The sequence below is a fragment of the Scomber scombrus genome, chromosome 7, assembly GCF_963691925.1.
Source record: "Scomber scombrus chromosome 7, fScoSco1.1, whole genome shotgun sequence".
NCBI classification, from domain to species: domain Eukaryota; kingdom Metazoa; phylum Chordata; class Actinopteri; order Scombriformes; family Scombridae; genus Scomber; species Scomber scombrus.
In genome coordinates this window covers 8,663,813-8,690,955 of record NC_084976.1, presented here as the reverse complement: position 1 = coordinate 8,690,955, position 27,143 = coordinate 8,663,813, and the positions used below count along the sequence as shown (strand labels likewise).

General features: G+C 39.2%; 1 protein-coding gene across 2 annotated transcripts in view; it reads left to right on the top strand.

Annotated features, from left to right (window-relative positions):
- Nucleotides 1-4,129: 4,129 nt before the first annotated feature.
- LOC133983666 (zinc finger protein 236-like) overlaps nucleotides 4,130-27,143 on the top strand; it is a 53,670-nt gene continuing 30,656 nt past the window's right edge. Inside the window, exons 1-14 of one of the 2 annotated variants that reach the window (XM_062422822.1) lie at nucleotides 4,130-4,181; nucleotides 6,265-6,404; nucleotides 10,064-10,228; nucleotides 10,333-10,511; nucleotides 11,522-11,652; nucleotides 13,017-13,189; nucleotides 19,303-19,407; nucleotides 20,283-20,456; nucleotides 21,900-22,077; nucleotides 22,728-23,000; nucleotides 23,748-23,951; nucleotides 24,167-24,299; nucleotides 26,060-26,320; nucleotides 26,524-26,756. In XM_062422822.1, coding sequence (XP_062278806.1) covers nucleotides 4,130-4,181; nucleotides 6,265-6,404; nucleotides 10,064-10,228; nucleotides 10,333-10,511; nucleotides 11,522-11,652; nucleotides 13,017-13,189; nucleotides 19,303-19,407; nucleotides 20,283-20,456; nucleotides 21,900-22,077; nucleotides 22,728-23,000; nucleotides 23,748-23,951; nucleotides 24,167-24,299; nucleotides 26,060-26,320; nucleotides 26,524-26,756 — 2,401 coding nt within the window. Of the gene's footprint in view, nucleotides 4,182-6,264; nucleotides 6,405-10,063; nucleotides 10,229-10,332; nucleotides 10,512-11,521; nucleotides 11,653-13,016; nucleotides 13,190-19,302; nucleotides 19,426-20,282; nucleotides 20,457-21,899; nucleotides 22,078-22,727; nucleotides 23,001-23,747; nucleotides 23,952-24,166; nucleotides 24,300-26,059; nucleotides 26,321-26,523; nucleotides 26,757-27,143 lie in introns of both variants that reach the window. The other variant, XM_062422820.1, reaches the window with a different exon arrangement.

Sequence of the window (27,143 nt, the reverse complement as noted above, 5' to 3'; positions counted from 1 at the left end):
GTCAAATGCTGTTTCCACGATGCCGAAGAATGATTGGTTTCATGGATCTGGACAGTGCTCTCTGACAGCGCAGGGGGAGATTGTGTCACACCTGGGAGAAGCAAACACTGGCAGGATGTGAAATGTTACTGAACAAGGTCGTTCCAAGGGTCATCTTAAGACCTGTCACCCGTTTCCCCCGTCATCGAGGATTCATAGCCTGGCCTCGTGCTACATATGGAGAATATTGTGTCTGAATTGATCCTTTGTTTGAGATGGGAGTCAGACTTTGTCTTTGTCTGCCTCTGTGTGAGGTGGTGGTGAAACTACAGACAACAATGTCTTGGTTACAAAAGAAAAGAAAAAAAATATACAAGCCAAAATCAGCAAAGGCACCATTCAGACAGCCGATGTCTCTGTTCTGACTTTGAATAATCTGATGTCACTAAAATGCAACCGAAGCTTCTGATTGCTGAGGGATTGCGTGAAATTAATCTTTAATTGCAAAGGAGTTCTTCACTTTCTTAGATACCTCATCTGCGAAGTGCTGAAAAACAAGCACCCCATTTTCAAGTCTGACTCATGTCTAGCCTTGTCTGTGGAAAGGCGCTGCCAGTGTCACTGATGTCGGTGTTGCTGGTGAGGCTTGTTAGCATGAATGACAAGGCTAGGTACAGGACTCAACAACAACAGCTCTCTCAGTCTCAGCAGGTTTTTCTCACCACGTGAGTTTAGCGTGTCTCTGGGAGAGGTGGGCTCCCTGACAATCTCACTCCCAGAGCCCATGACAATTTTAATGATTGATCACTCTCCTCTTGACTGCAGCGAGAGGGAAGACAGCAGACCATAGAGCAAAAAGAGAAAAAAAAAAATAGGAGAGGGAGGAAAAGTGGGGCGTGGACAATCCCACAAGGTCATAGTGATGTCCAGTCTTTTGTTTTCAGTGGTGAGATCAGTGGCCTGTGCAGCCGTGAGGGGACAGGCAGAGTAACTGGCGGCATTGCAGGAACAGATGTTCTTACACAATGAACATGCACTTGGTCGGTTGCTTATTCACTAAAAGTCAAAGGGGCTGACTTCCCCTTTTTGGAAACAAAGAAAAACGCAGCAACGAGTCACGGCTTCCCACCTGTAGGCCTGTAACAGCAAGAAATGTTGCTGGGGCAATGAGGTTTCTATACATCCAGCAGAAGATGAATTCATATAACAGATGAGAATCTATTTATAGGCATGATAAATGAGGTGATAAATGACGCTAAATGTGCAATGGGCTAGATCCTGTTTGAGGAACCTTGAGTTTAGGTAGTGTTCTTCTCTTTGTCTGTTCAGATGTCTGTTTTTTGTTTTATCCCAAACTAGACAGAAATGTAAACTGGCTTTATTCTCTGTTTGTACCACTGGATTCGTACTGGAAACCACTGTAAACACTCCATTATATGGCACATGTGCTATGTTTAGCCTGCTGTATCCAATTCTGGACACTGTGGTCTGAATGGAATACTTGAAGTCAATTATCTACTAGCTCACCAAACAATTCCACTAGCAGTTTGAACTGGATAATAATGTGAAGTGGAAAATGTCTTTTTTCCAATGCGACCGCTGAAAAAGTGATGACATCGAGAACAGTAACTTGTGGTCCGTCAGCTGGAACAAACAGGTCCTCCAACAAATTACATTTCATGGCAATTGGTGAGGATTGAATTATAATCGATTACACATGAATATACTGGTGCTGATATGAAAAGCATAGAAACTCACTGTGGACAATTTTTAGTAACAGGTCTTTTACAACAAAGCGGGCCAAGGTGGCCCCCACAGCAAAACATTCCATGCTGGTCCCATGACTTTTATTACTGAGTCAGACTGCTTTCTGTTTGTGAATGTTCTCCTAACAAGACAAACATTAGAAGATTCTGCTGTATTCCTGGATAGTGATTTGTACAATTCAGATCAGATTAAAATCAAATGAATTTCTGAGTTTCTGCAATGCACATCTCAAAACTCAATCATATTCCAAGACCAGTCGGAACCTTGTGGAATTTATATAGATTTTGTCGCTAGTCGAATCAATTAACCTACACTAATTATTAGTGTGTTTTTTTCCCCAATCCATACTCTATTGTTCTTCCCTTAATTTAAAACACTGCTCTGCTCCCTAATGCTCTGTATTCCATAAATAGAGTCCATTGGAAACATGCATTCTCTTGACTTCCTGTCATTATGAATGTATGAAAGCTCTGTCATCAATACTAACACCAGAGTACAAACAGGCAAAGACAAGAATTTAAGATCATGTGATTACAGTAAAAAGGATTACCATACTCTTTTACATGACCTTAGTCATCCCGTATGCATGTTTGTGTGTTTGTGTGTGCTGCCTCTGTGTCTTTCAGTTGGAATGTAAAATAAAGTTCAAGTGTTAGGATAGTCACCAGATGAACATACTAATTATAATAACAATACTCATTTGAAATGAGGTGTTCACAGACACAGAGGAGATATGATGTAAGTGAAACACAGTCTTTCAGGCAGTTGAGATCAGTATCATAGCCTTCAACATGACCAATCCTATTTCATCAGCACAGTCACCTCGATGGTTCTCAAGGATTATTGGGCCTTCAATGACCAAAGCCATTCATAACTCACTGCCTCCCTCTGCTGGTATTAATAAGAAAAACAGAAAAAAGAGTTTATTGCCAAGTAAACTTCAAGTTATTTTACAATGTACATCAGACTTGAGCTGTGTCATTGATGAGTCTATGGTCATCTTATCACACAGTACCTTATGGTATTTTCTTTTTGTTTTTTTGTGTAAATATAGCAAATATAGATCTATAAATAAGCAATATATCACCGGCAATCAATACAAAGTTTCATACACTTTGAGGTATTTTCTGTCCTATAGCACCAATAGGATTTTCCAATAATGTTCCTCATAGGATTTGTAGTATAGTCTGTGTGTGTGTGTGTGTGTGTGTGTGTGTGCGCGTGCGTGCTTGCTTGCGTGTAATGCAGCAATGTAGTATATGATAAATAAGATCAAATTAACTGTATTTATTAATATCTGCAATATTGCATTTAGCTTGCCTGACAATTACAGTTTTTTGGAGTAAGGCTTGTTATTTAATTGGCATATTTCACTTTAGTTTTCACTATTTGAATGTTCACTTTTAAACCATTATTTACTTTAAACAACTTTTTAACATGGCCAGATTAACCTGCTGTGGATCCCCAGGGCAAAATTACTTTGTGGACCTCTATAATCCTCTGTTTAAACACAAATCTATTTGGGTTCATAACTTTGGACACAGGGCAACTCTACAAGACAGGTACGGGTAGACATGACATGTAATAATGCAGTGGGCTACCACTCTTTGTTCTGTCTTTCTATCTGTAATATGCTTTAATGGTTCATATCGGGGAACAATTAAGATAAGATAAGATAAGGTATACTTTATTGCCCCCTTAGGGAAAATTTTAGGATTAGAATTTTGAGTACATTTTGTTTTTCTTCTTTTATACTGCTGATATTCTGAGTTATTTTATAGACTGTTTATAATAGGCAAAAATGAGTTGAGTTTCAGCCTGTTCATTTTTCAGTTATTGATTGTGTGAATTTTACTTTGTGAAATGTATTGGTGTAAACATGTATGATGATTGTTCATAATGCATGATTGAAATAAACTTTCACTCATACGATGGAGGCTTAGGGGCCACTGAGCGTTGCCTAAGTTATAGTACAACTTTAGGTTACTGTATAGTTGTCTAAACTGTCATTAAAAAAAATATTTAAAAAAAAAAATTAACAAAAGTATTTGTATGTTCATGACTTATGTCTGGCAAGTTTGCAAATCAATGCAATCACATTGTGGACAAAAGAAACAAACTACGGTGTACACATTAGCAATTAATTTTTAATTAATCCGTTATTCAGAATTATGCAGTAACATCACTTATTGGTTAGACAGAAAAATATGTGGTTGTTTTGGTGTGCACCTGTAGACCCTCATGTACAAAGAAGCAGACGGTAGATGTCTCCCTACTCCGTGCAGCTGTGTGTCTTCACGGCTACGCTGCTGTCCACAGATGACCGAGTCGCCATTTTGAAAAGCAAATTGTTCACAGCACACCCGCCCTGAGTACTGGAACTATGCCGCGGGGCCGGCCTCGCAAACTGAGAGTTAAAAGCAACGACGAAACAGGTAACAAGTACCAAAATGCAGCGAATAAAAAATAGAGACTATGATCTATCCAAATAACCCGGTGTTATTTGGACAAACATTTCTGCGCCTTATATAATAACACTTCAATGTAGTGTATATAGTCCCCGGATATAGTATTGCGGGTGGGCTTTGCTTTGTGCGGCGAAGGAGTGATTGAGGCGGAATGATATTAATAACGTTTCGGTGGCTCTTCTTATTGGCTTCCAGTCTAAATTGGTGTCCGTGAGGGGAAGAACCTCGGTGTTGTGAAGCGTTAAGTTAAAGTACGGTTTTTGCACTTTAGTGTTGTTTTTATCAGCAATTCGCCGTTAGCTTGTGTTTTGCTAACTAGCTCCGCTTAGCTGCTGTGTAGCTTCGAGGCTAACACGCTAAAAATGTTGTCCATTGTTATTTTTGAACGCTTGTAAGACCAAAGCGGCTCTTGTCCAGTCATGTATGGAAGAAGTTGCCACATCCACATTAATACCTGCGCATCTAATGTGTTGTCTGAATGCATTCAGTTTGGTAGCATTGCTATGCCATCTTCGGAATACATTATTGCACATTTAGCTCAGTTATGATGATATATGTCCGCTAACTTAAACGGTACGTTATCGTGTGATTCCGCATGAGGATGTAACCTGTGGTTGTCAACAAAACACTCAACACAATGTCACGTTACGTTCATGTTTTTAATTTGAGTTGTTATTTCCTATTGAACACGTTAGCAAACTGTCCTAGCAAAGCCATCGAAGGTGACAGTAAACATGGGCGTGTGTTGAACACCATGAACAGTTTGTCACGTCAAAAACAAAATGCAAACATGAAACGACAGGAACCCAATCATTTAGTCTTTTACTTTGATCATTACGTTTATACTTTAATACATTTGGTGTGTGTGTCTTTCAAATGGGTCATAAATCTACTTGCATCAAGTCAATGTTTACTTACCCCATACAAATTATTTTATTTATTAGCTGTTAACAAATAACAATAAAGACTAAAGTTAATAAGCATGTTTTAACCTTTAAGTAACTGATTCATAAAGTAGGCAGAGTGGCATAGATGTTCTTGCATTCTTGCATGTTGAAAATGGTAGGACAAATCCTCTATATATCACTGAACACAATTCTATTAATCAGCCCAGTTTCTTTCCAATAATGGAATTAGACTCCCTAACTCAATGGCAAATACAGTTTTTGGCTCATTTCTTCTACTTAAAGCTTCCTAAATTACCCTCTTTAATGTTTCTTGTTCTGGAGAGCATTTATGACAGTTGAACATTACTTGCTCCACCGACTCCTCTATTTGACAGTGCTCACATAATCCTGAAAGATGTTTGTTTCTCACATCACACAATTAGCCTACTCAATTCTTGATTGGCCAATGGCATGTGCCAATATTTTGTAATGTGAGCAAGGGGAAGGCACTTATACCATATCACAGTATTATGTTATCCAGTATCTAACACGATATCTAGTCTCATACCATGATATTGATATACAATATCAGTATTGATTTATTCATATAACAATGATGAAAAAATCACACAAGCGAGTAACTACTAGATTTACTAGCCTGATGTTGCAATTTACTCGTCCCGGGCAATTGGGCAGGGCTTGTTGTTGAACCATGCATTGTGAGCCTTGATCATTATCAGCTTTCAATAGCAGGTCAGAAATAAAATCCTCCATTAGAGGAAAAGCCATAATCCTCAAAGCTTTGTTATAATTCATGTAATAACAAGATTAACCTATTCCACTTCATACCAGAACTCCCACAAGTACCCTCATTTTGAGAAAGACTGAATCCCCAGTATGTATCACATCAACATTCAACACTACTTTGGAAAGAAGACTATCATATGATTGTCTCTATAAAAGCATACAGTAACTGTTTGACTGCTGCAAACCTCTGAGACATTTTTTAAAAGCATAAAGCTTCTGAACACAGCACCTCCGTGTAATTGAAGAGGATACTGGCAGATGTACTGTGTCACATCTCTTCCAGCTATTCTCGTCAGGAGAAAGCCTCTCCAACTAAATCGTGACATTGAAGTGTTCTCTCTCGTACTTCACATCAGATGCGGATCCAAGTGAAAGCAAGGCGGAAAGTTTCAGCGATGGAGAATTCAAGGACAAGAAGTGCACAATATGCTCTCAGATCTTCACCACTGAGAGCCAGCTGCAGAAGCACCTCAGAGAACATGAGGTCAATGATAAGGTAAGTACAGCACAGCCGTGTATGCAGTCACAGATATAACAATAAAATGGAGTTTATATTGAAATCTTGAAAATCTGCTTCCAGTTGCTGTTTACTGATAGACCCATAAAAACTGGAGCTGTTGTGATTTAAGCCTTGTGAAAGGCACATTGAGAGTAGTTCTGCTTAAGTAATTAAATCAGACATTATCAATCAAACCAAATATTTGAGTCATTGGCTAATATTTTCTGTTTCTGTGTAACCTTCTAGTCAGCGCTCTTAACTGTCAGGATTTCAGCTTTCAGACTTTTGTACAGAACGTCTCATATTTAATGTGTCTTGCTGGTTGCTGACCGGCAAGTTCAGGGAGATGCTGTAATACAACACTGAGCACAGCACCACAAGATTTTCAGCACTAGTGCAGTTGCCAAAGTGCAGCTGGAAAGCTCAGAGATAATGGAGGTATGAGGTGACAGTGCTGAAGCGCTTATTGCTGCAATAAGTTTAGTCTGTGAGGTAAACAAACACATTGCTTTCTGGGAAAATGAAACCGCCTCTTCAGCTTTCACCTAAATTTGGTGCAAGTGAAGAGTGTATTTGACCAACTGTAGTTGATGACAATGAGCCTCATGCAAGATATTTTCATATTTTTAACCTACGACTCTCTCACTTTGGAAGTTTGCTTGTATATGTGTTCCAAGTGGGATTCAACAAACTCTATTACCTGCCTGAACTACTTGTAAATCGCTCGTTTCAGCTTGATGAATATCACCTGTTCATGAGGTGATGAGATATGGTCATTACCATAATACACAAACCCAAATTTTCCATAGAAGGCTCCCATGTTCCTCACAGTTTGAGGGCGAGTTTCATTCACAAAGAAGTTTACACAGAGTAAAAACACACGGCTAGTCCTGCTAGAAAATATGAATCTAGCTGATGTTTCACCAGAGCAGCTCTGCACTGTGACAGAGATAAAAAGGGAATCATTTGACGTGAAGTTACATGCTAAAAAAGACCTATTTCTAAAGCAAAGTGCTCCGTGATGGGAGGTGGTCAAGTGATGTGCCAGTCGCTGAGATAGACGAGAGAATATGATAGTTTACAGGTGATGTTAGAATGACAGCTGCAACACAAGATGAAAATGGACAGAGAGGCAGCTGTTAAAGTGTCCTAGAAACTGCTGTGCCAAAAATGCCAATAAAAATCATAAAATATAAAACACTTTTTAGTAAATCTGCAGCTATTTAAGAAGATGAATTTAGCATTTAGTTTGTTTTAGTGATATATTCAAGTTTTGTTAACTGTGACATTATATTTTAATTCCAATTTAATAGAGATTAGGGCGTAGTAACTGTCAATAAAAAGTGTTTCTCTCCAGTAAAGCTTGCTTTTTCATCTTGGAAGATTTCTCTAAGTTTGGAGGATTGAAACAGCTGTAGATGCCACTGTTTATTTGGCAGACTCAACAGAGGTCTGAACTTAGTCTGGCAAACACAATATTGGATACCAGCTGCATCTAAAGCTTCTGAAACTCACTGTTCCGAGCAGCACTTGTATTTTCATCATGTGGGGCACATCTGGGGTTGCTTTTACTAATGTCTGTGCAAAGTTTTGTGTTGTTGCAGGGTCATTCACTTCATCAGGGTATTCACTGATGTTGATGAATGAGGGAATTGAGCTTATTTGAATGGACTTCTTTAATGTCTTGTGCATGTCTGGAAAGCAGCAGAGCTCAAAAAGAATGTGTTCTCTGCTGCTGAAGGATAGAAAATAAAAATAAATGAATAATTTTTGATAAGAGTATCATAACAGTAAGTAGGTATAAATCAGTCATAGTACACCAGACTTGATTTTCTGTGAGCCACGCCAGGAAAAATTCATATTCAAGCAGAAGGCCACAGAAGGATGCAGTTATGGCTGTTATTGCTTTTGTCTCGCGTTGCCGTGGTGCTGAACAGAGAGCTACTTTCTTGCCTCGTCTAAATGAAAATGTTCTAAGTAGAGCCAAACTTCCTTAATCCAAACCCCCGACCCCTCCTTGGATAGGATCCCTCCCTCTGTGATGCTCAAAAACAGCCTCAACTAGTGCAGCAAATATTAGCCCACAGTCCGTCTTCTCTGCTGTTGAATCACAGCTGCAATTTCCTCTGCTGTGGCGGTCACTCACCAATAATAGTAAATTGGTTTTGGTGGCTATTTGTATGAACTTCCCGCCCTCATACTGTGTGGTCTCACAGTACATAGGAAAAATCCTAAAATACATATTGTGTTAACCCAGAGCAGATCTTCAGCAGTTAGTCACCAGATGAGTCAGTTTTTTAAAATATTTTGAAAGCCAGTCCATGCTATGCGATGTACAATAATTATCACGTGTTGAGATATTGTGTGAAGAATGTTCCTGCCCATGAAAGAGGTGCATTATGATGATGGTGTTAACACTTTTTTTTTTTGGTGGTGGTGGTTTTTCTGAGAGTAGGTGGTATGACTGGACATTTTTGTGTGGGGGTGTATTCTTTTGTGGAGCAACAGATGTTTTCTTTTTTGTAGGCTAGCACAATAACATAGTGCATTAATCTATTCTGAGTCATACAGTATTTCATAAGCATTCATTTATGTGTGTCTATATTATTTTTTTAGTTACCCTTTTAGGAACCCTTTTAAAAAAAGTGTCCCGCTGCCTCCTCTTCTCTCCGATTCCCAGCATTTTACTGCCTTAGCAACACATCTCCCCCTTTTAAAGCCGTCTACACTCGCTTTCTGTCTCCTTCTGCCTCTCTCTCACACACTCACACATACATAAACTCATTATCCCTGACAAGTTGCTTTTAACAAAAAAAAGTAAGGTTAAGAAAAACGCTTACAATATAGAATTTTTACTCATTTTATTCCCACTCTCTTTCTCTCTTTTGGCGTAAAAGGCAATAATAGGACCCATACCCCTTTTGGTCTCACAGCTGCACATGCACCTGTACTTGAGGGCCATTTCAATTTCAAGGCCAGTATCCTCACTAACATTGGCACTTTGTGCAGGCTGAAGAGCAGTAGCCTTGGGGTCTGCCACTCTGGGTAAGACTCACCGGTGTTAGTGTTGCTCTTGGCCTTCACCAGTCAGAAAATACTCCTGAAAGTAACTCAGTCAGCCCCTGTAATAGAAATAGAATTTAATATTGGAATTATTTCTGCCTCATAGGGGAAAACAAATCTTATGTTGCCTGTTGAAAAATTCTGCACGTGTATCACAATTATTTATTTATTTTCCTTTCTGTTTCTCCCATCCTCTCCCAGGCGGAGACACTAAAAGGAAAGACTACCCAAGGACAAAAACTGATTATGATTAGATATTATTAGATGTAATTAGATATAATGTTTCAACACACTTTTTACTTTTCGAGTGTCCATTCATGGCTCCAGGGGACGCTTGTTCATAAGTAGGGCACAGTAGGAGAAGGATTTCCAAGTTCAGAGTAAATGTAGCTGCTTCATTGATTGAGGTGTAATAGCGTCTCCTTATGGTTTTTTCATCAACAACCCTAACCCAACCCTAACCCTAACCCAACCCTAACTCTAACCGTCTCCTGTTGGATCCACCCTCCCAAGACCAGGAGTGAGAGTTAGCAGCCAGAAGGCCTGTCTTGCACTCACATTATTAACTACCTTCTTCTCTTTCTTCTTTGCAGCCTCATCGATGCGAGGAGTGCTCACAGACATTCAACGTGGAGTTCAACCTCACGCTCCACAAGTCCACACACACGACCTCTGACTTCACCTGCCCCGTTTGCCATAAAAAGTTCTCCCGCATCGCCAGCCTCAAATCCCACGTCATGCTGCACGAGAAGGAGGAGGTCAGTCAACCCGGGCCAATCGAGCACGAAACCGTTGTGATTTGCATCCACTACCTGTTTAATAATAACTTTTCACCGCTTTCTCTGCTTTCTCCGCCCCGCAGAATTTGATCTGCGTAGAGTGCGGGGATGAGTTCATTCTTCAGAGCCAGCTCTCTCTGCACCTGGAGGAGCACCGCAAGGAGCTGTCAGGCGTCAAGGTGTACACCTGCAAGACCTGCGGCAAGGAGCTCAAGTCGTCCGCGCACCTCAAGGAGCACATGAAGAGTCACATCAAGATGAGGTCAGGCGGGGCTTCTTATGCTGATTTATTTTCTTTTGACCGAGCCAAGTGGAAAACAGCTGGAAGTTAAAAGGGAAGCACGAATCCAGCAGCTATTATAAGGAACTATGTGGTTCTTTTTCTCAGCAGCAGTGTGGAGTATGAATCCACAGAATCTGTTGAATGAATCATTCCTCTAATGGGAATAATAATAATTAGACATCATTTTATTTACTCATTTATAATGCGGAATGATTTAGAGAGAGTTCATTGTTCTGAGGATGGTTAGACTATCAAGGGACACTTAAACCTCCCAATGAAAGCCATTCTTGTTAAATCCTTAGAGGTGAACAACCTGCAGCGAAACACATTTCACATTTCACTGCAGGTTTTATTTAAAAAAAATAATTTCTGTGGTAATTTTTATGCAGTAGCTTTTGTCCCGGGTGAAGCTCTGCCACAGTAGCTCTGTTTTGCACATGCAGTCTCCCTTGGCATGGAGTTTTGTATATTCTCATAAGCTTCTGATTTAAAAAAAAGAAAAGAAAACAGTGCACTGATTTATGCTCTCCTATATTAAACCTCGGTGAATGACGAGAATAAACATGATAGGCAGTTTTTAATTATTGTAAATAAAATTCCAACATCATTCTATGCAGTCTTATCAGGCAATCATCTACAGGCCTATTATTGGTGGAAGATCGACATCAGAATCAAGGTCAGAAGAGAAAAGTTAAGCTCTAATAACAGCAAGCTTGGGAGGATGTCACCAGTGCTTTATGAACTCAAAATGTCGAGATTAAAAAGACAAGGTTTGATCTATAACTATAAGCAAAAAAAGCCAGTATAAGGGATCCAAAATACTAAGATGGTCAAATCCCATAGAACACACGGTGCAAACTTCAGATACAGACATAGCTACAAGAAGAAAGAAAACAAATCTGCATCTCTGTGATTTTGATGGTCTTTTGTCAGCGTGTGGTCCATAAAACCATTTTCAACATGTTTGTGTGTTTTCTTCCTTCCAACAGGCCACTCACATCTAGCTCCAGAAACTACAAGAAAAACATTGATCGCAGCGGGTTCTCAAACAGCTGCCATCACTGCGGAAAGGCGTTCAAAAAGCCCAGCCAGCTCGTCAGACACATACGAATACACACAGGTGAGAGACGCGGAAAATTATGTTTGTGCCGTGTTTAAGGTTTCACATTTTAATGAGTCACGTGCACAGAATTGTTCCACAGAACCCTGGAGTTTTGAGTGTTTTCTAAGCTGTGGGTGGGTGCTGGCGCCAGGTTGTAATGCGCAGTAATGGTGGGGGCTCGACAGCCTGCTGTTCCAACGCCGGAGGTTGTGGGTGCAGCAGGAGACTGTGCGGGTGTGTGGGCTGGAAAGTTTCCAGTTTGATTTTTTGATCTGAGTGTTTAATTAACTTACAATAAAAGTACAGGCAGTATTACATACACCCTGAAGTTTAATATTCGTCTTTGTAAAGTTTTCTGCGATTAACTGACCCTGACTCCTGAGCGGTTTGCCGTGTTTGCCCCCCATTTCTAAGGGCCTGTACACCTCCAGCTTGGTTCATCACACACTCAGCTGTCATGCAGAGATGTTGTGTGGGTAGAATTTCGATATCATGTTTAAATTCTAATATACCTGTGCTGCTGTGTGACTGCTCAGCCGCCTGAGTTCAGGTAACATAGCCAGCAGCTTCCACCCACATGTGGTTCACACATCATCCACATGTTAGTTTGTTCGGTCGGCTGGCCGGCCGGATGACTAATGGCTAGAGTCGATTCCTCTGTGCTTAGAATCTCAAACAGCCCTTAAGCTGATGAGGTGAAGAGTCGCTTTGAGACGGTACACGCACAAACACACACAAGCCTCATTGTCTCACTCGCTCTGATGCACAGAGGAGTTGGTAAGGGTGTAAGATTGTACTTTAGTCATCTGTTGTTTAGGCTTGAAATGATGCAAGAGGTTGCCATATGTTGGTGTCATGGTGACAAAATTGCATAGTTAAACAGAATTATATTTTCATTTCTATAAAGGCAGACTTTGTGGGTGGGTTAAATGGTAAGGAAAAGATGCTGTGTTTCAATGTAGATCACAACCAGGCTGTAGTGTATTTTTTGTTAAAAATAAAAGATTGACTTTATCTATTAAACATTTACTTATATACATTTTATTGTTAACCTTTGTCGAAATTTTAAAAATAGTTTTAGAAATGACAAGCCAGTAAGTCACTTATTGTTCAAAATGCTTCTGCTTGAAAAAAGTCACATTAGGTTACTGATATAAATATCTATTGCTGTAAGCAGCCTCGAAAGCTGCTTTCAGTCATGGGACTATTACGACAGCATGCGATAACTGATGTCATCTTAAAGAAGACCCTAGTTTTTACATCCCTTCATCACTTTTTACCTTTTATTTTGAAGTTATCAATTTCGAGTTGCCATTAAAGTATCAGCTTGTCATAAATGTTTAATCATGGCTTTTGTTTAACCTGAGCTTGCCCCTCCTCAGGTGAGAGGCCCTTCAAGTGCACACATTGCGGCAAAGCTTTCAACCAGAAGGTGGTGCTGCAGACTCATATGGTGAGACATACTGGGGAGAAACCTCACCTCTGCATGTTCTGCCCTGCTTCCTTCTCCCAGAAGGGGAATCTGCACTCCCATGTTCAGAGAGTTCATTCTGAGGTAAGACCACATTAACACAGTTTTGATGCTTCCACGCTCAATCACTCACATTAACAACTTCAAATACTGCGTGGGAAAAGTCTCTGCGTGATCTGATGCTATCGGTGATGCTAACTGGGAGTAACATCCAACAGCAGTTTAAAACATTGTTAATCTTTCTTGCCACATCCATAAGTTTTAAATGGAAAAATAACTTTTGGCTTATCTCCATTATATTTTTATTATTATTATTAATAATTATTTTTCTAATAAGTTAAGGACATGTGAAACATTCATCAATTATTTAATTAATTATTGAATTGAAATCCTCTTGGAATTACATAACAATTACAAATGACAAGTACAACAATTACAAACTAAATGAATTAGTTGTTAGTGTAATGACTACAGAGATGATGTTCTATGTGCTCTTTTCATAAGTGAATCATTGCCCAACATTTGGTTGGAAACAGCGCTATCTTAAAGTGTTTAATTTGGACGTAGAATGGGCTTTTTGGAAACCAAAAAGTAAATCACCCTGAGAGAGCAATTTCAAGTTATGGACTTCTACATACATTTGAAATGCTAAATAAACTATTCATCATGCACATGACATATCAACATAGGGCTGGGCTGGTTTAAGACATGTTTTCAGTTTACCAGGTATTTGTGATTCAGTATCATTTCTTTTATTCTGATTACTGTCCAAGATGATTTATCTTTTTGTACACCTCCTTCACCCGCACGTTAAATTGCCAGTTCTCCTGACCACAGCTTGTTATGTTCAATGCATCAGGACACCTTACTGTTCGTCTGTGTGAAAGGGTTTGACCTGAAATTGCAGCCTTTTGTTTCTCATGTGGATCTTCTCTTTTGTGAGCACTTCACAGCAGACAATTTTAAAGAGCCATACTGGTTTAGCCCCCTTAATTTAGCTTGGATTTTGGTCTCTAACAGTGCTTTGTCACCAAGGTCACTTGCTCTTAGTGCCAAACTGTTGAAGTTGAAGAAGTGTCCTCTCTAGATTCCCAAATGTACATGTTGACAGATGAATTCTCCTGCGTGTGGAGGTCCATTTGTAGGTTTTGTTAACAGAATCCATTAATGGGTGGATAGATAGTGGTGGGGGTAGCTCCTGGTTGCCTCCAATAATGTGGCTGCAGTTTGGACCAGGTCAGCTTACTGGCAGCCTAATTGTAAAGCAACACAATGATTTCCATCACAGGAGGTGCAGTGGTTCCAGATCACAGAATATGCCACAATGCTCGGTGCTTGTGCATTTTAGTAATAAGGTAACAAGGCCTTAAAAGTATAAAGGATCCTTTGTGCCTACTCCCATTGATATGGTGGAGTGCCACTGTTAGCTGAGAAATATGAATGTACCTGGGTTTTTACCACAGTTAGGTTATAACTTCAGAATATTTAGAAAGGAAAATTTAAATAGTTAATATCTAGGTGTATAGGTTGGACTGCTTACTGAGATGATACAAATCGAAATAATATATACCTTTTAAAGCTACAGTATGAACCTATTTCAGATGATATCAAACAAATGGTGCGTACTTTTGTGTATCGTTTCAGTATATTTAGTGCTTGATGTGGCCTTACTGAAATGGGACAATTCCTCAGTTCTCATCCTGCTTGTCACAGAAACTGCAATCTTGTCTTAGCTGAAGTAGATTCAGGATCTGAGGAAGTACATTCTTACATAACCAGAATCCTACTGATGGTGCAGTGACATTCTGCATTGTAAATGAAAAGAGGTACTTGGGAATATCATGCATTCACACCTTTTTGGGCAGAGCTTGGTTATTAACATAAAAGTGACCTTTGGAGAGATTAATCCTGTAGTTTGGTTCATTTTGGCAAGTAAGTGTCGCTCTGCCCAGCTCAAACAACCCAACATCACATCATTCTCTCATTTGAACAGGGGGAAAAAAGCAACAGCAACAAAAAGACGGTAGCCAATTACTTTTTTCTGCCTTCGTAGTTGTTGTATGTGGATTGACAACCCAATTGCATCAACATTTGTGTTGGATGTGGTCACAGTGTGTCCCTGACCACCACCAGAAGTGGTTTGGCTAATTGGATCATAATCTGTCCTCAGTGCGTCTTGGGTGCATTTACACTTGCATTTTCATGTGGTCAAGCACTGATCAGAAAGCACTATCTGATTGCTGTCAGATAGTGCTTTCAGATCACCCAAAATGTATTTTAATAGAAGGTGTAAATGGTGTTTCTTTTAGAATGACTTGAATCTGAATAAAAAGCCCCACATGTAATTTACTGGTTGAGAGTATTGAGGTTGAGTTAATGCTTATGAGTGCTTATTTGATTTCGGGTTTTGCCCCTTGCATTGTGTTCCAGTCCATCTCTGTACATGTAAGTGAAATTTTAATCAGTATTTTCTTTATGGGGTTCAATTGGTCAAATGACCTGCTGTTTTCATTTCCAGCGTCTTTTATACTCTCTTTTCATCTTTTGATCAAAATGGGTTTGAACAATTTGAAACATGTTTTTTTCTTATTTGTTGACATGATTGTGTATTCCATGCTAAAAGCCCATGATGAGGCTAGTTGATTGAATTACCTCTGGAAAGCCAAACAGCAGGACCTTTTGAATAATGCATCTAATTTTCACAAGTGTTCTTCAGCTTTCCTGCTCCAGATAGAGTTTGTCCTTATGATTGACCGACTTTATAAATAAGTTATGGTTAGTCGTTATTTGCAGCAGATTTCATGAGCAGATGCATACTCGGGAGCAAGGGGAGTGAAATCATCACGGTTAAAACCAATTAAGTGTTTTGTCATGTAGGGTGTTGGCATGTTGAGGCAGCAACACTGTCTGCATATAAATGGCACCTGAAGTCTTCAGTCATTACAGATTCAGGTGCTAAAGCTCAGAAAAAGTTGCTTTTTCCTATTTCAGGTAATAAGTGTTCTGAAACCTGTTGTACAGCCTAAGGCTCTTGACAAAGTCTGTATCGAGTCCAGAAATCAAGCTGCTGTTACCGCATTTAATTTGGAGAAGATGGCATGCAGATTTATAAAATAACAATTCGAAATATGAATATGAAAGCCCACTTGTGTGAATAATCACTAAGCTTAATCTTTAATCTAAGTTCCTAAAGTTTCAAAACCCTTTAAAATGCTCCCAGCAATAACACTGAGACCTCAGCTGACTTCAACCGGTTTTGGTTCATACACTTCAAAGACATTTCAAACCCTTTCATTGCTTCCGATCCAACTGACACCTGAACTGATTTAAACTGGTTTTAGTTCTTACACTTCGACAGACACTTTAAAAAGCCTCCAGTCACTACTGCTGTTTCTTACTGACCCTTAAAACCTGTTTGTTGCTTCCGATCCACCTAACCCTTCAACCAATTTTAACTCTTTCAAGTTGTTACACTTCAACAGCTCCCTTCATTGTTTCCAGTCCAACTGATATTACAACTGACTTTCACTGCTACTGTTTTATACACTTAAATAGAACCTTTTCAGTTCTTCCAATCCAACTGACACCTCAACTGATTTTATTGGATTTCAGTTCTTACACTTCATCCGACGCTTAAAACCCCCTTCATGGTTTCCAATCCAACTGACACCACCTTGATATTTTAAGCATTTTTAAACCTGTTTACAGGGTTTGTCATTTTCAGTGAAAGTAAGCACTCCAAATTTTCTTTAGTCTTTTTTGTTATCATGTATTGTTTTATGGTGGTTAACAATAAAGTAATACTTTGTTTTTATCTGAGATGTTCCTTCTCTTCTTTCTCTTTCAAACCACCTCTGCCCTGATAGTTTCATCACTGTTAGTATCTCTACCCTCACTCCCTGCTTTTTTTCTATTTCACCTTTTTCCCTTCTTTCATTGTCCATTGTTCGACTTCATGATTACCACTACAGTAGCCCCCTTGAAAAATGACCGTCATCCTCTGTACAACCATCTTTCCCATATATACACTCTCATCCTTCACCCAGCTACCACATACCCAACATCCAAACACTAATATAACCTTAGTGGAGCTCTTACATGTGCCCTCATCCTGTTAAAAACATGCTCCAAATCCATCCTTTTTGGAGATCAACCTCCTTAACCCACAAATGCCCATCACTTTCATTAAACGATACGAATCCACTGACATCCCCCACTTCACCTGAGTTTTCCTCCATCATGGAAAAGCAGTAATTTATACAATATCCTTCTCTCAATCTATTTTTGACATTTTTTGAGCATCACTTAAGACTTTGTTTTCCACCCACCATACTTCAGTTATGTACTTCCCCTTAATGGTTCAATTTTCAAGCTATTTTTCCATCGCTTCCTTCATCTTTTTACTAATGCCCTCTCAATATCTTGAATTCTCCAAAGATGAGTCAGAGCTACAAAACTCTGACAATACTGATCAAATGTCATGCTATATGCTCTGGACCTCTGCTTCCCACAATTTCCTCTGAGGCTCATTCAACATCCACTATCTTTTTTTCTATCCAAAATCAACATTGGTTCCTTCCCATTTCAGACTCAGTGGTGGTCAAAGCATTGTATTAAACAGACAACAGACACTTGTTACTAAGAGTGTCAGACTCTATAAAAAGGAGAAATATAGAAATACTGTCAGACATAATACATTATATTCTTTAATTAGGAACACTATCCTTACAGTCTTAAGGCAAATATAATGTAATAGGGGAGATATATAACTGCCTGATTTGTTTCTATCACAAACAAATAAAATAGGAGCCACCAGGTGGTATTTCTTTCAAGACAACATTTTATTATCCATACAAATGTTGTTATGAACATAATAAGTGACTATAAGAAAAGGTGCACATTGCTAAGCAGGTATTGGGTTAATCACCAAGAACTTTAATTTGAAGTCCAAACAAACACTTAGTCTGTGTTAAGTAAAATCGGAGATCTCTTCTTAAACATATGATACATGTTAGTAAATAATTGCTGAAAATATGTGAAAAGACTGAACTATGTAGTATTGAATTGTGGAGTTAGACTATTAAATAGTTTTCACTATATTTGTGTTCAGGTCTGAAATTGTGGCTTGATGATGCACTTGAGCCATACTTAGCATGACCCCTCCCCTAACACTATATACAAACTAGCTCTATTACATTAGTATCAGTGGTAAACAAACCTCATGCCAAACTCCTTTATAAAAATATACAATTTAAAATAGGCCTTGTTTGTCTTGTTTGTATTGTGTAGGACAAGCAACATTGATGATATTTTTCAAATAAAGTAACGTTAGGAGCCACTGTTCAATTTGGCAGCTATTTTGTTGGTAAATGTGGACTTATTTCAGTAAATATGTAACTAAAAAGACTAAAAACAAGCGATCCATCACCGGTCATTGTTATGTAAAATGTTTGTTGCCTCACATGCTGTGCTTTATGGTGAAGTGCTGCCTGGCAAATACCCCCCCACCCCCCACCCCAGGACGTTCCATCTGAACAGCTGGTACTAGGTCCAAGCCGGAGATGGCAGCTGGTGGTTAACAATGACTCTACCTGTTGTCAGTGGATGCTTCACCTGGATTTGAACAAGCTCTTGAGCGTGACTCATAACAGTAACAATGGATTAGTGTGTACCTTCAGTGAACATGCCCCCTGCATTTCAGAATGGAGAATGCTGCTTATTTATTCCCAATTTTTGAACTTTTTTTTTAATCATTCAAATTTGTCAGGGTGGGTAATAACACATTTTTCTGTGGCGTGACAAACTCAGGAAACAATTGATTTTAAAAAGTACCAAGAAAAGTTAAATATACATTAAATACAGCTTTAACATTTGATCATTTTCTGACTTTAATGAAGACAGAACCTTCAATGCAGTATGTGTTGTTAAAGTAACATGTCTCCACCAATATCAGCCAGAATTAGAACCTGTTAGGTGTGGAATGTAGCTCCAGAGTCAGGCTTGTTGTTATAAGATAGCCTATTACTCCCAGGCCTTATAAGTAAATCATTTCAAACAGGCATGGTGCTGTATTCCCAGAGATAATATTTTCAGAAAGTGATTAGAACAAGTTTCATGAAACCATTAGAGGAGAAAGCAAAACAGATGCATAGCAGCCAGCGATAATGTCCTATTCTGTGTTTAATGTTTTTTTACAGACTAAAGGGGTGCCGCTTTTCCCGTGCATGGACTGCAGCTGTGTATTTAAGAAGTTGGGAAGTTTAAATGCCCACATCAGCAAGATGCACATCTCTGTGATTGAGGTACCGTCCAGCACTTCGGTAAGACAGTACAGTATGTCACATGAGCTAAACACTACAGCAGTTGTTTTTTTAACCCTGCTTGTTAAAGCTAATGGGACATACTAGACATTCTTGCTGTGGCAAATACACTGTATAGCTTTAACTTTAAATTGTTCCTGTCTGCTTAAACCTGGGCAGTGTTTTTAATATCATTTTGTTATCATTATTCCTTTTTCCTGTTAGCAATTAAGCCACTATCTTGCAGTCTCTCAAGTACTCATTTTTCTCTTTGCTTGTAGATAATGATGCGGTTATTTTTTCCTTTGGCATTTCAAAAACTTTTACCATGCACTATTATCACAAACTTTAAAAGCTGCTGCTTCATTTTCACTAAAGGAACATCATTATCCTTCAGTTTTGTCCTATCAAATAGGTTTAACCTTCTATCATGAAGCAGCTGAGCAGAACTGCTACATTTGACGAGACAGTCCAAGTCTGTCAATCTTCTCAGTAATGATCTCCCTTTTCGAGAACATGTCAAAATAAATTTGGTCATTAGTGTATAATTGATTACTTGTGACGTGACGTTAAATTGCTGCCTATCCACACCTAAAATAAAAGTCTAACATTGTCAGTGTAACAATTAGTAACTGGGTTTTTTTTTGTCTTTTTCGACTTCAAAATGTCAATGACTCAGACATGGTCAGACACTAATGAACATTTTGTTCAATAATGCCCAATGTACCACTAATTTCATGTTTCATTGAGCTCTTAATAAAAGATTAGTCAGCTTTGAAATTATGGCTTGTCCTGATCTTGTGAATGGCCCTTTGCTACTTTTGTCCCAATTTTCTATCCTTCTTTTTTTACCCATTCTCCCTTCTGTTCTCCCATAGGAGACAGAGACGACAGGTCAGGCTCCTGGGGGGTCAGAGGGGGGTGAGGCGGTGACAGATGTCATCCAACAACTTCTAGAGCTGTCTGAGCAGGTCAGCGGTGAGACTGTTCAACCCCAGCCTCCAGAACCAGCTATTGCCATGGAAACTGCCATCAACCAAGACATTTTACAAGTGAGTTATATACTCACCATGAATGCCTATGATCCTTATTAGATGATCAAAGTTGAATTCAGTGGGATCCAAGCTTCCACAGACTGAAAACATGTTTTCACCTAAATAACATTTCATCATTGCACAAAAAACACACAGAGACCTAAAGAAAGCATTAAAAGTTGTTGAAACAGTTGCAAACACTGTACAATCTATTACACAACCACTAACAATTATTCAAATGTAATCAAGCCAAATACAAAACTACAATTAACTTGTATCTTTGAAGAGAAAGTATGTTGTTCACCCGGCCCTTTCTCTAAAGATTGTGAACACACACCAGTAAGAAGCGAAGTTAAAAACAATCAGGTCCTTAAATGGACACTCGCACAATCTGTCATGCCTTAACCTAGTATAGTCAAAAGTATAGTCATAGGATTTTCTCACAGAGGCCTCACGGTTAATCTAGATAGGGTGTCTTCACAGATTTGAAGTTGACAATTAGAAACTGAGAGTTCTTCGCAGACAGGTCAGAATAACACTTCACTGTCACATTGAGTTGAAACCAAACACTCCTCTAAAGGTTTTTCACATCAACACATTGTTATAGAAGTCACAGAAATCTACATAATTTTGTCTTTGCACTGGCTCAGACAGAAGTACAGCATAAAGCAACTACAGAGACTGAATAACTTCCATAAAGTCACCTTCAAGATAAGACTCAGCAGGTTGATATGCAAAGCAGGCATTGAATGGCAGACTATCATCGACCCCTTAGTTTAAACAACTTTTGTACAATATGCAAGAAATGCATCAAATTATAACCACTATTTAAATCTCTCTCAACGCACACATAAGCAGCTGTCAATTTAGACCTCAAAAAGTTAGCGGAACCATTTATGGCGAGATGACTTTGATGGATCGTCACGGTCTGAATATATTTGAGCATGCATAGGGCGAAAGAGGAGAAAAGAACAGAATGTTTTCCATAAACTTGCTAAAAAAGTCCTGAAACGATGTTTGTTTGAAACCAAGTTGCTTTCCTTCGGTGACTGAATATCTCACAGCGGTGGAAACAGGATGCATCCAGGGATAAAGGAGACAGTATAATAATGAATTCACAGCACAATGTTTCATAGATGAATGCTGCTGGAGAGTTAAGTAGAACCTCTGCTCGTCAACACAACATGATATAGGAGTCTCACCTAGATTTGGTTTGGTTTTTGTTTTTGTGGATCTTTTTGTATTTTTTGCCACATTTTTACAAACTGTACCTCAAATGATTAAATCTAATATAATAATAATTCTTTACATTGTTAGGTGTAGTATTTTTTTAAGAATTGTAAACATTCTGATGCAATATGTGACTTGGATTTCCATGACTGTACTTTGTGCTTGATTTATTTTTCAGAAGAATTAGTAAGCTGTAGTGTTTTGAGTATTTTTCATTTTCTGTCTCTACAGCAAGCTCTGGAGAACAGCGGGCTGAGTGTGGTCCAGCCGCAGAGCGACGTCACATCCAGAGAGTCACATAACGACACCTCCGAGGGCATCTCTGTAGAAAGCAAGAAAGTACATGGTCCAGACAAACCAGTCAGGGAGAGGAAAAGGAGCATTTTCAAGAAGCCTATACAGATGCCAGGTAGGGGGAGCGGGGAGCCGGGTATATTACACACGTGTGATCTTTGACTCCTTTTGAATTATTGTTAAAGGTCAACAGGTTTGGTGCCGTCGTTTCAGTTGTATTATTGATGAATTTGACTTCTCTTGTTTGGAAAATCCCAGAGGAAATCTGCCAGTTATGATTTATGATTTTATTAAGTAAACATATCATCCTTTTGTTTGTTTCCACTGTTGCTGATGGCACAAGTATAATATGATTGAATTATGCCCAAACTCAGTCCACCCAGCTGCTTTCCTACAGCAATCATTCACCACACATCATTTCCATGCTTATATACAGTTAATCTCTCTATTTTAATATATACATGTTGTGAGCTCATATCCAGCCCTACCTTCCTATCTGTATATCATTCATGTGTCTTTGTTGTTGCAAATTATTTAGAAATGTAAAAAAAAAAAAAAAAAAGTAAACAGCTTCCAACCATTTGCAGAAAGATATGCTTTTCTTATCTAAATTCTTATTCTTATCTAAATTGTCTTGTCTTTTATGTTGTTTTTGTTGTCACTTAAACTGAATTAATTCGGAATGAAAAGAGCTTTCTGTTGCAGCACCAATCAAGGGACTGACAGAAATACTGGGCAGCCACTTCACTTTTTTTTCTTCTCCAGGCTCCATTAGAGAGGAAAATGGCGTTCGCTGGCATGGCTGTCCGTACTGCTCCAAGGAGTTCAAGAAGCCGAGCGATCTTGTCCGCCACATCCGCATCCACACCCATGAGAAGCCTTTCAAGTGCAAACAGTGCTTCAGAGCTTTTGCCGTCAAGAGCACCCTAACAGCACATATGAAAACTCACACGGGTATCAAGGCCTTTGAGTGTCAGTGCTGTCTGAAGTGCTTCTCCACTTCTGGCAGCATGAAGGTACACATGCGACTGCATACAGGTGAGAAGCAGGTCCATTTTATGAACGCCAATATAAAATGAACATTTGAGCACTTTTTTATATTTCATTTCACATCATACAGCTGTTTAATAGTACACTGTCCACCAACATATTTAGTATGCATGAGTTAAGGGAGAGGTACAGTGTGCGAGCTTTCAACATAATGTTACTGCCTCTTTATTATACAACAAAATTGTACTCAAAATTGTACTTGACCTGTGTAAATATAGTGCTGCTACTACTAGAAGCTTCATTTGCATTCCTCTGTTTGCATTTATTCTGTATTTGCTTCTAAGAAAGATTACTGTAAATAATGTTCTCCTGGATATGACATGTCAGCATTAGTGTAAATTTAAAAAAAACCTGTAACGGTTGGAATTATTATGCGCATTTGTGCATTAGTCTTTGTCGCTCTAATAATGTTAATGTGTTTTAGATTTTTACCTAAGCTTAGGTTATGTGGGTTGCTAGGCTTTAAGTTAAGGTTTTTAATACTTATTTCCTCAGCTGTGTCTTTCACTGATGCTTTGTGCTTATAAAGCTTACTTTGGTTTTATAAAAATATATATATTGGTCCCTGCTAACTGAAAGGCTTTGTAACCTTTTGTAGTCACAAATTGAATACAATTATAAGATTACTGTTGCTTTATGTGTGAGTTTCATAATATTTGTTTAGAATGGAACATATGTTCAGTCTGAGCACTAATTCTCCAAAATATTTTTTTCCTTTTTTCTTACTGTTCCTAGGTGTTCGTCCTTTCCCCTGCCCTCACTGTGATAAGATATTCCGTACATCAGGCCATAGGAAAACACACATCGCCTCTCACTTTAAAAGCTTGCAGCAGAAGAAGCACAAATTTCCCCGAAAAACCAACAAAGCCAAAGTGTCGAAGAGTAACCTACCTCTGCCGGACATCCCCCTGCAGGAACCAATCCTCATCACGGACTTCGGTAAGGGCACGTGCAGGCGCGCAGTGATGTTACATCTTTGTTCACTATTGCAAACATACACTGTGTTTTTTTTTTTTTTGTCGTCCTTGCGAATGAGTGGAATGTCTTATTCGGTTGCTTTCTCCACGTGTGTGCAGTGTGTATCCTTGCATAAAATGACCTCTGTCTTCTCATGCGTAAGTCCACATGTTGGTTGTTCACGTGTTGCTGAACAGGCCTCATCCCATCCCAGAACCCTCGCCTGGCTTTCCAACAGTACCTAGAGGTTGTGGGTAGTGACCGGCCATACAAGTGCCAGTTCTGTAATAAAGCCTACAAGAAATCAAGTCATCTAAAACAGCATGTCAGGTAAGGCTTCTTTTATAACCCTGCATATCCACTACATAATGTAAAAGCACTAATGCTAGCGTTTTTAAAAATAAATCTACTGTTAATGATCATTTTCATCATATTCATTATGACACTGTAAGCCAAAATATAACAAAAAATAGTCAGATGATTAACTCTGCTGCAATTTGTTTATGATAGAGTAATGAAACCACACTAAAAACACATTTTGAACATGTAATTCTATAATATAAATCCCTTGGAATATGCATCACCATGACATCATAATTAATGCTTATACAAATATTTTGAGAGGGAGAGAGAATTTGCTTAAATAATAAATTCAAAGGGATAGATTGATGTACATGCTCTCCAGAGGGTGAACATCTTTCCATTCTGGCTCAATAGAACTTTGAGGTGGATATCATGTGTTTCCAGAGGATAAACCCAACTAATTATGGTGGCGCCTTTCCTCCACTCTCAGGCCTTTTTTTTTTACCTAAGAGAAAGAAAGTTTGTCCATGTCTGCTGCTTTCTAAAAGGAAATGGATTCACCTGCACCACCGAGAGATTGATGGGGCGCTCAAGAGGGCTAAGTAGAAAATCTCAGAAATCTGCTCTGAGTGGTTTTTTAGGAATTTAGCCTAGATAATGATGTCAGACAGGCACAGAGAAAAACGCTCAGCTCGGTAAGTTCGCTCTAGCTTCAGACTTAAGCTCACGAACAGACTGTCAGCAGAGAGAGAGGAGAGAAGAGGGAGAGCTGAACAGGCCAGGAGAAATTGAAGGCATGATGACTGGGGTGATGAATTTGGTGAGGATTTCAAAAAAGTACAAAGGAAGGTGAGATGAAATTGAGGTGAGACAAAAAAGAGCGGGGGGGGGGGGGGGGGGGGGAGTGCAGTTAGGAGAGTAGAGGAGATGCATTTGAGTGGATTTTTTTCATCATTTGCCAGAGAAGACGACTCCTAATTTCCCATTGAACGGGACTCTTCAAACCAAACTGTTAATGTACTCTTACCTGTTATGCACTCTCAAGAGACTTTGTTAAAATAACTGTAAAATGCCCGTGTCAGCCATGCATAAAATAGAATAGACACTGAAACAGCAGCAGTGAGAATGATAATGCGCTAAGCGCTAAGCTGCTTTGATCCACAATATGTATCTCTGTTGAACTTTGCAACCTTCGCATTATGACAGCATTCTTATTCATTTAAATATTGAGAGGTTAATATAAATAATAGCGCTGTCATCTTAGAGAAGCCTTAAGACGGTCTGTGCCACCTCCATCTTTTTTCCCTTTGTCGGCAGATATAGATTAATGGCTCGTATCTCAAACAGAGGATCCATATCTGCCACTAGTGACAGCTGCCTCGATTCACTGATGAACCCAATGTGGGAACACTTTTAGAAAACCTTCAGGGGATTCGATTCCAGTTGGCCAAGTACTAAATTGTTGTGACAGCTCACACCAAACTGAACATAGGAACTTTTCCCATTTTCCTTGTATAAATATGTAACTAAAGTATGTTTTCTCTTAATTTTTTGTCATATCCTCATGAATATTTTATGTGTTTAACATAATTCTGACCAAATGTTCAATCATTAGAGTCAGTGCAGATTGTCAGCTGTTTGCTTTGATTCATAAATATGAGCAGTAGCCCTCAAAAATGTACTTTCTTAAGCTTCTCTTTATTTCCTTATTACTTATGCTTTGTCTTACTTGTACACTGAAACTGAAACTTTCCCCTTTTTCCCCCTTTTTTTTTTGATCACCCCAGGTCTCATACAGGAGAGAGGCCCTACAAGTGCGTGCAGTGCAGTCGGGGTTTTGCCTCTTCGGGCGTTCTCAAAGCTCACATCAGGACCCACTCGGGCCTGAAGGCGTACAAGTGCCTGATGTGCGACACGACGTTCACCACCAGCGGCAGCTTGCGGCGCCACATGACCACCCACAGCGACCTACGACCTTACATGTGCCCCTACTGCCAGAAGACCTTCAAGTCATCGCCCAACTGCAGGAAGCACATGAAGACACACAGGTCTAACACTTTTTGCCATGTCCTTAGCTATGACAAAACTGGGAATTCCAAGTAAAACCATTGTAAAACACAATGCAGCATAGATTCTTGATTTTGCTTGTTAATTTAGCCAGATTGATGCAAGAAATTATTAAAAGTTCAGAGATTGTTTCTGGCACACATACATAATCAGGGATATTAAATATCCTGTCCCTCAAAACCAGGTATGAACTGGCCCAGCAGCTGCAGCCCCAGCCGACAGAAGACCCCTTAGGAGCAGGCTCTGTGGCCCATGAAATGCAGGTGGAAATAGAGGGCGATTCCCTCCAGCAACAACCTGTTACATCAGCAGAGCAGCAAAGCATGTTGACACTAGGCCAGACAGAAGTTGTAAATGGAGGCCAACAAGTGACACTGGAGGCACCTCTGACTGATCAGACCCTAGTACAGGGAGAAGGTAAGAACAGCTTGTGTGAGTGTTACCGGCTGCATGCGTTCAAAGCACTGAACAAAAAGTAATAGGCAAAAATTGGCAACATATGGCATTTGATTTTGGCTCAAAATTTAACCTATTTATGAATGCAAAATTCCTCTCATTATTAAGGTTTTAAATTGAAGAATTGTCATCATGCAAATTCAGGAAATGTTGAAAAAGCACCATATTATGACACAGGATGTATGTATCAACTTAGTTCCTAGAGAAACCTGCCAAATCACTGCTGCAGTGTGATCAACTTCTCTGCAGTATATTTGTTTGTTCACTATGCAAATCACATAATCATATCAATCAAGCAATCACCCACATACCACTGGAAATATAGAATTTAAAGCCAAAGCTGTAATC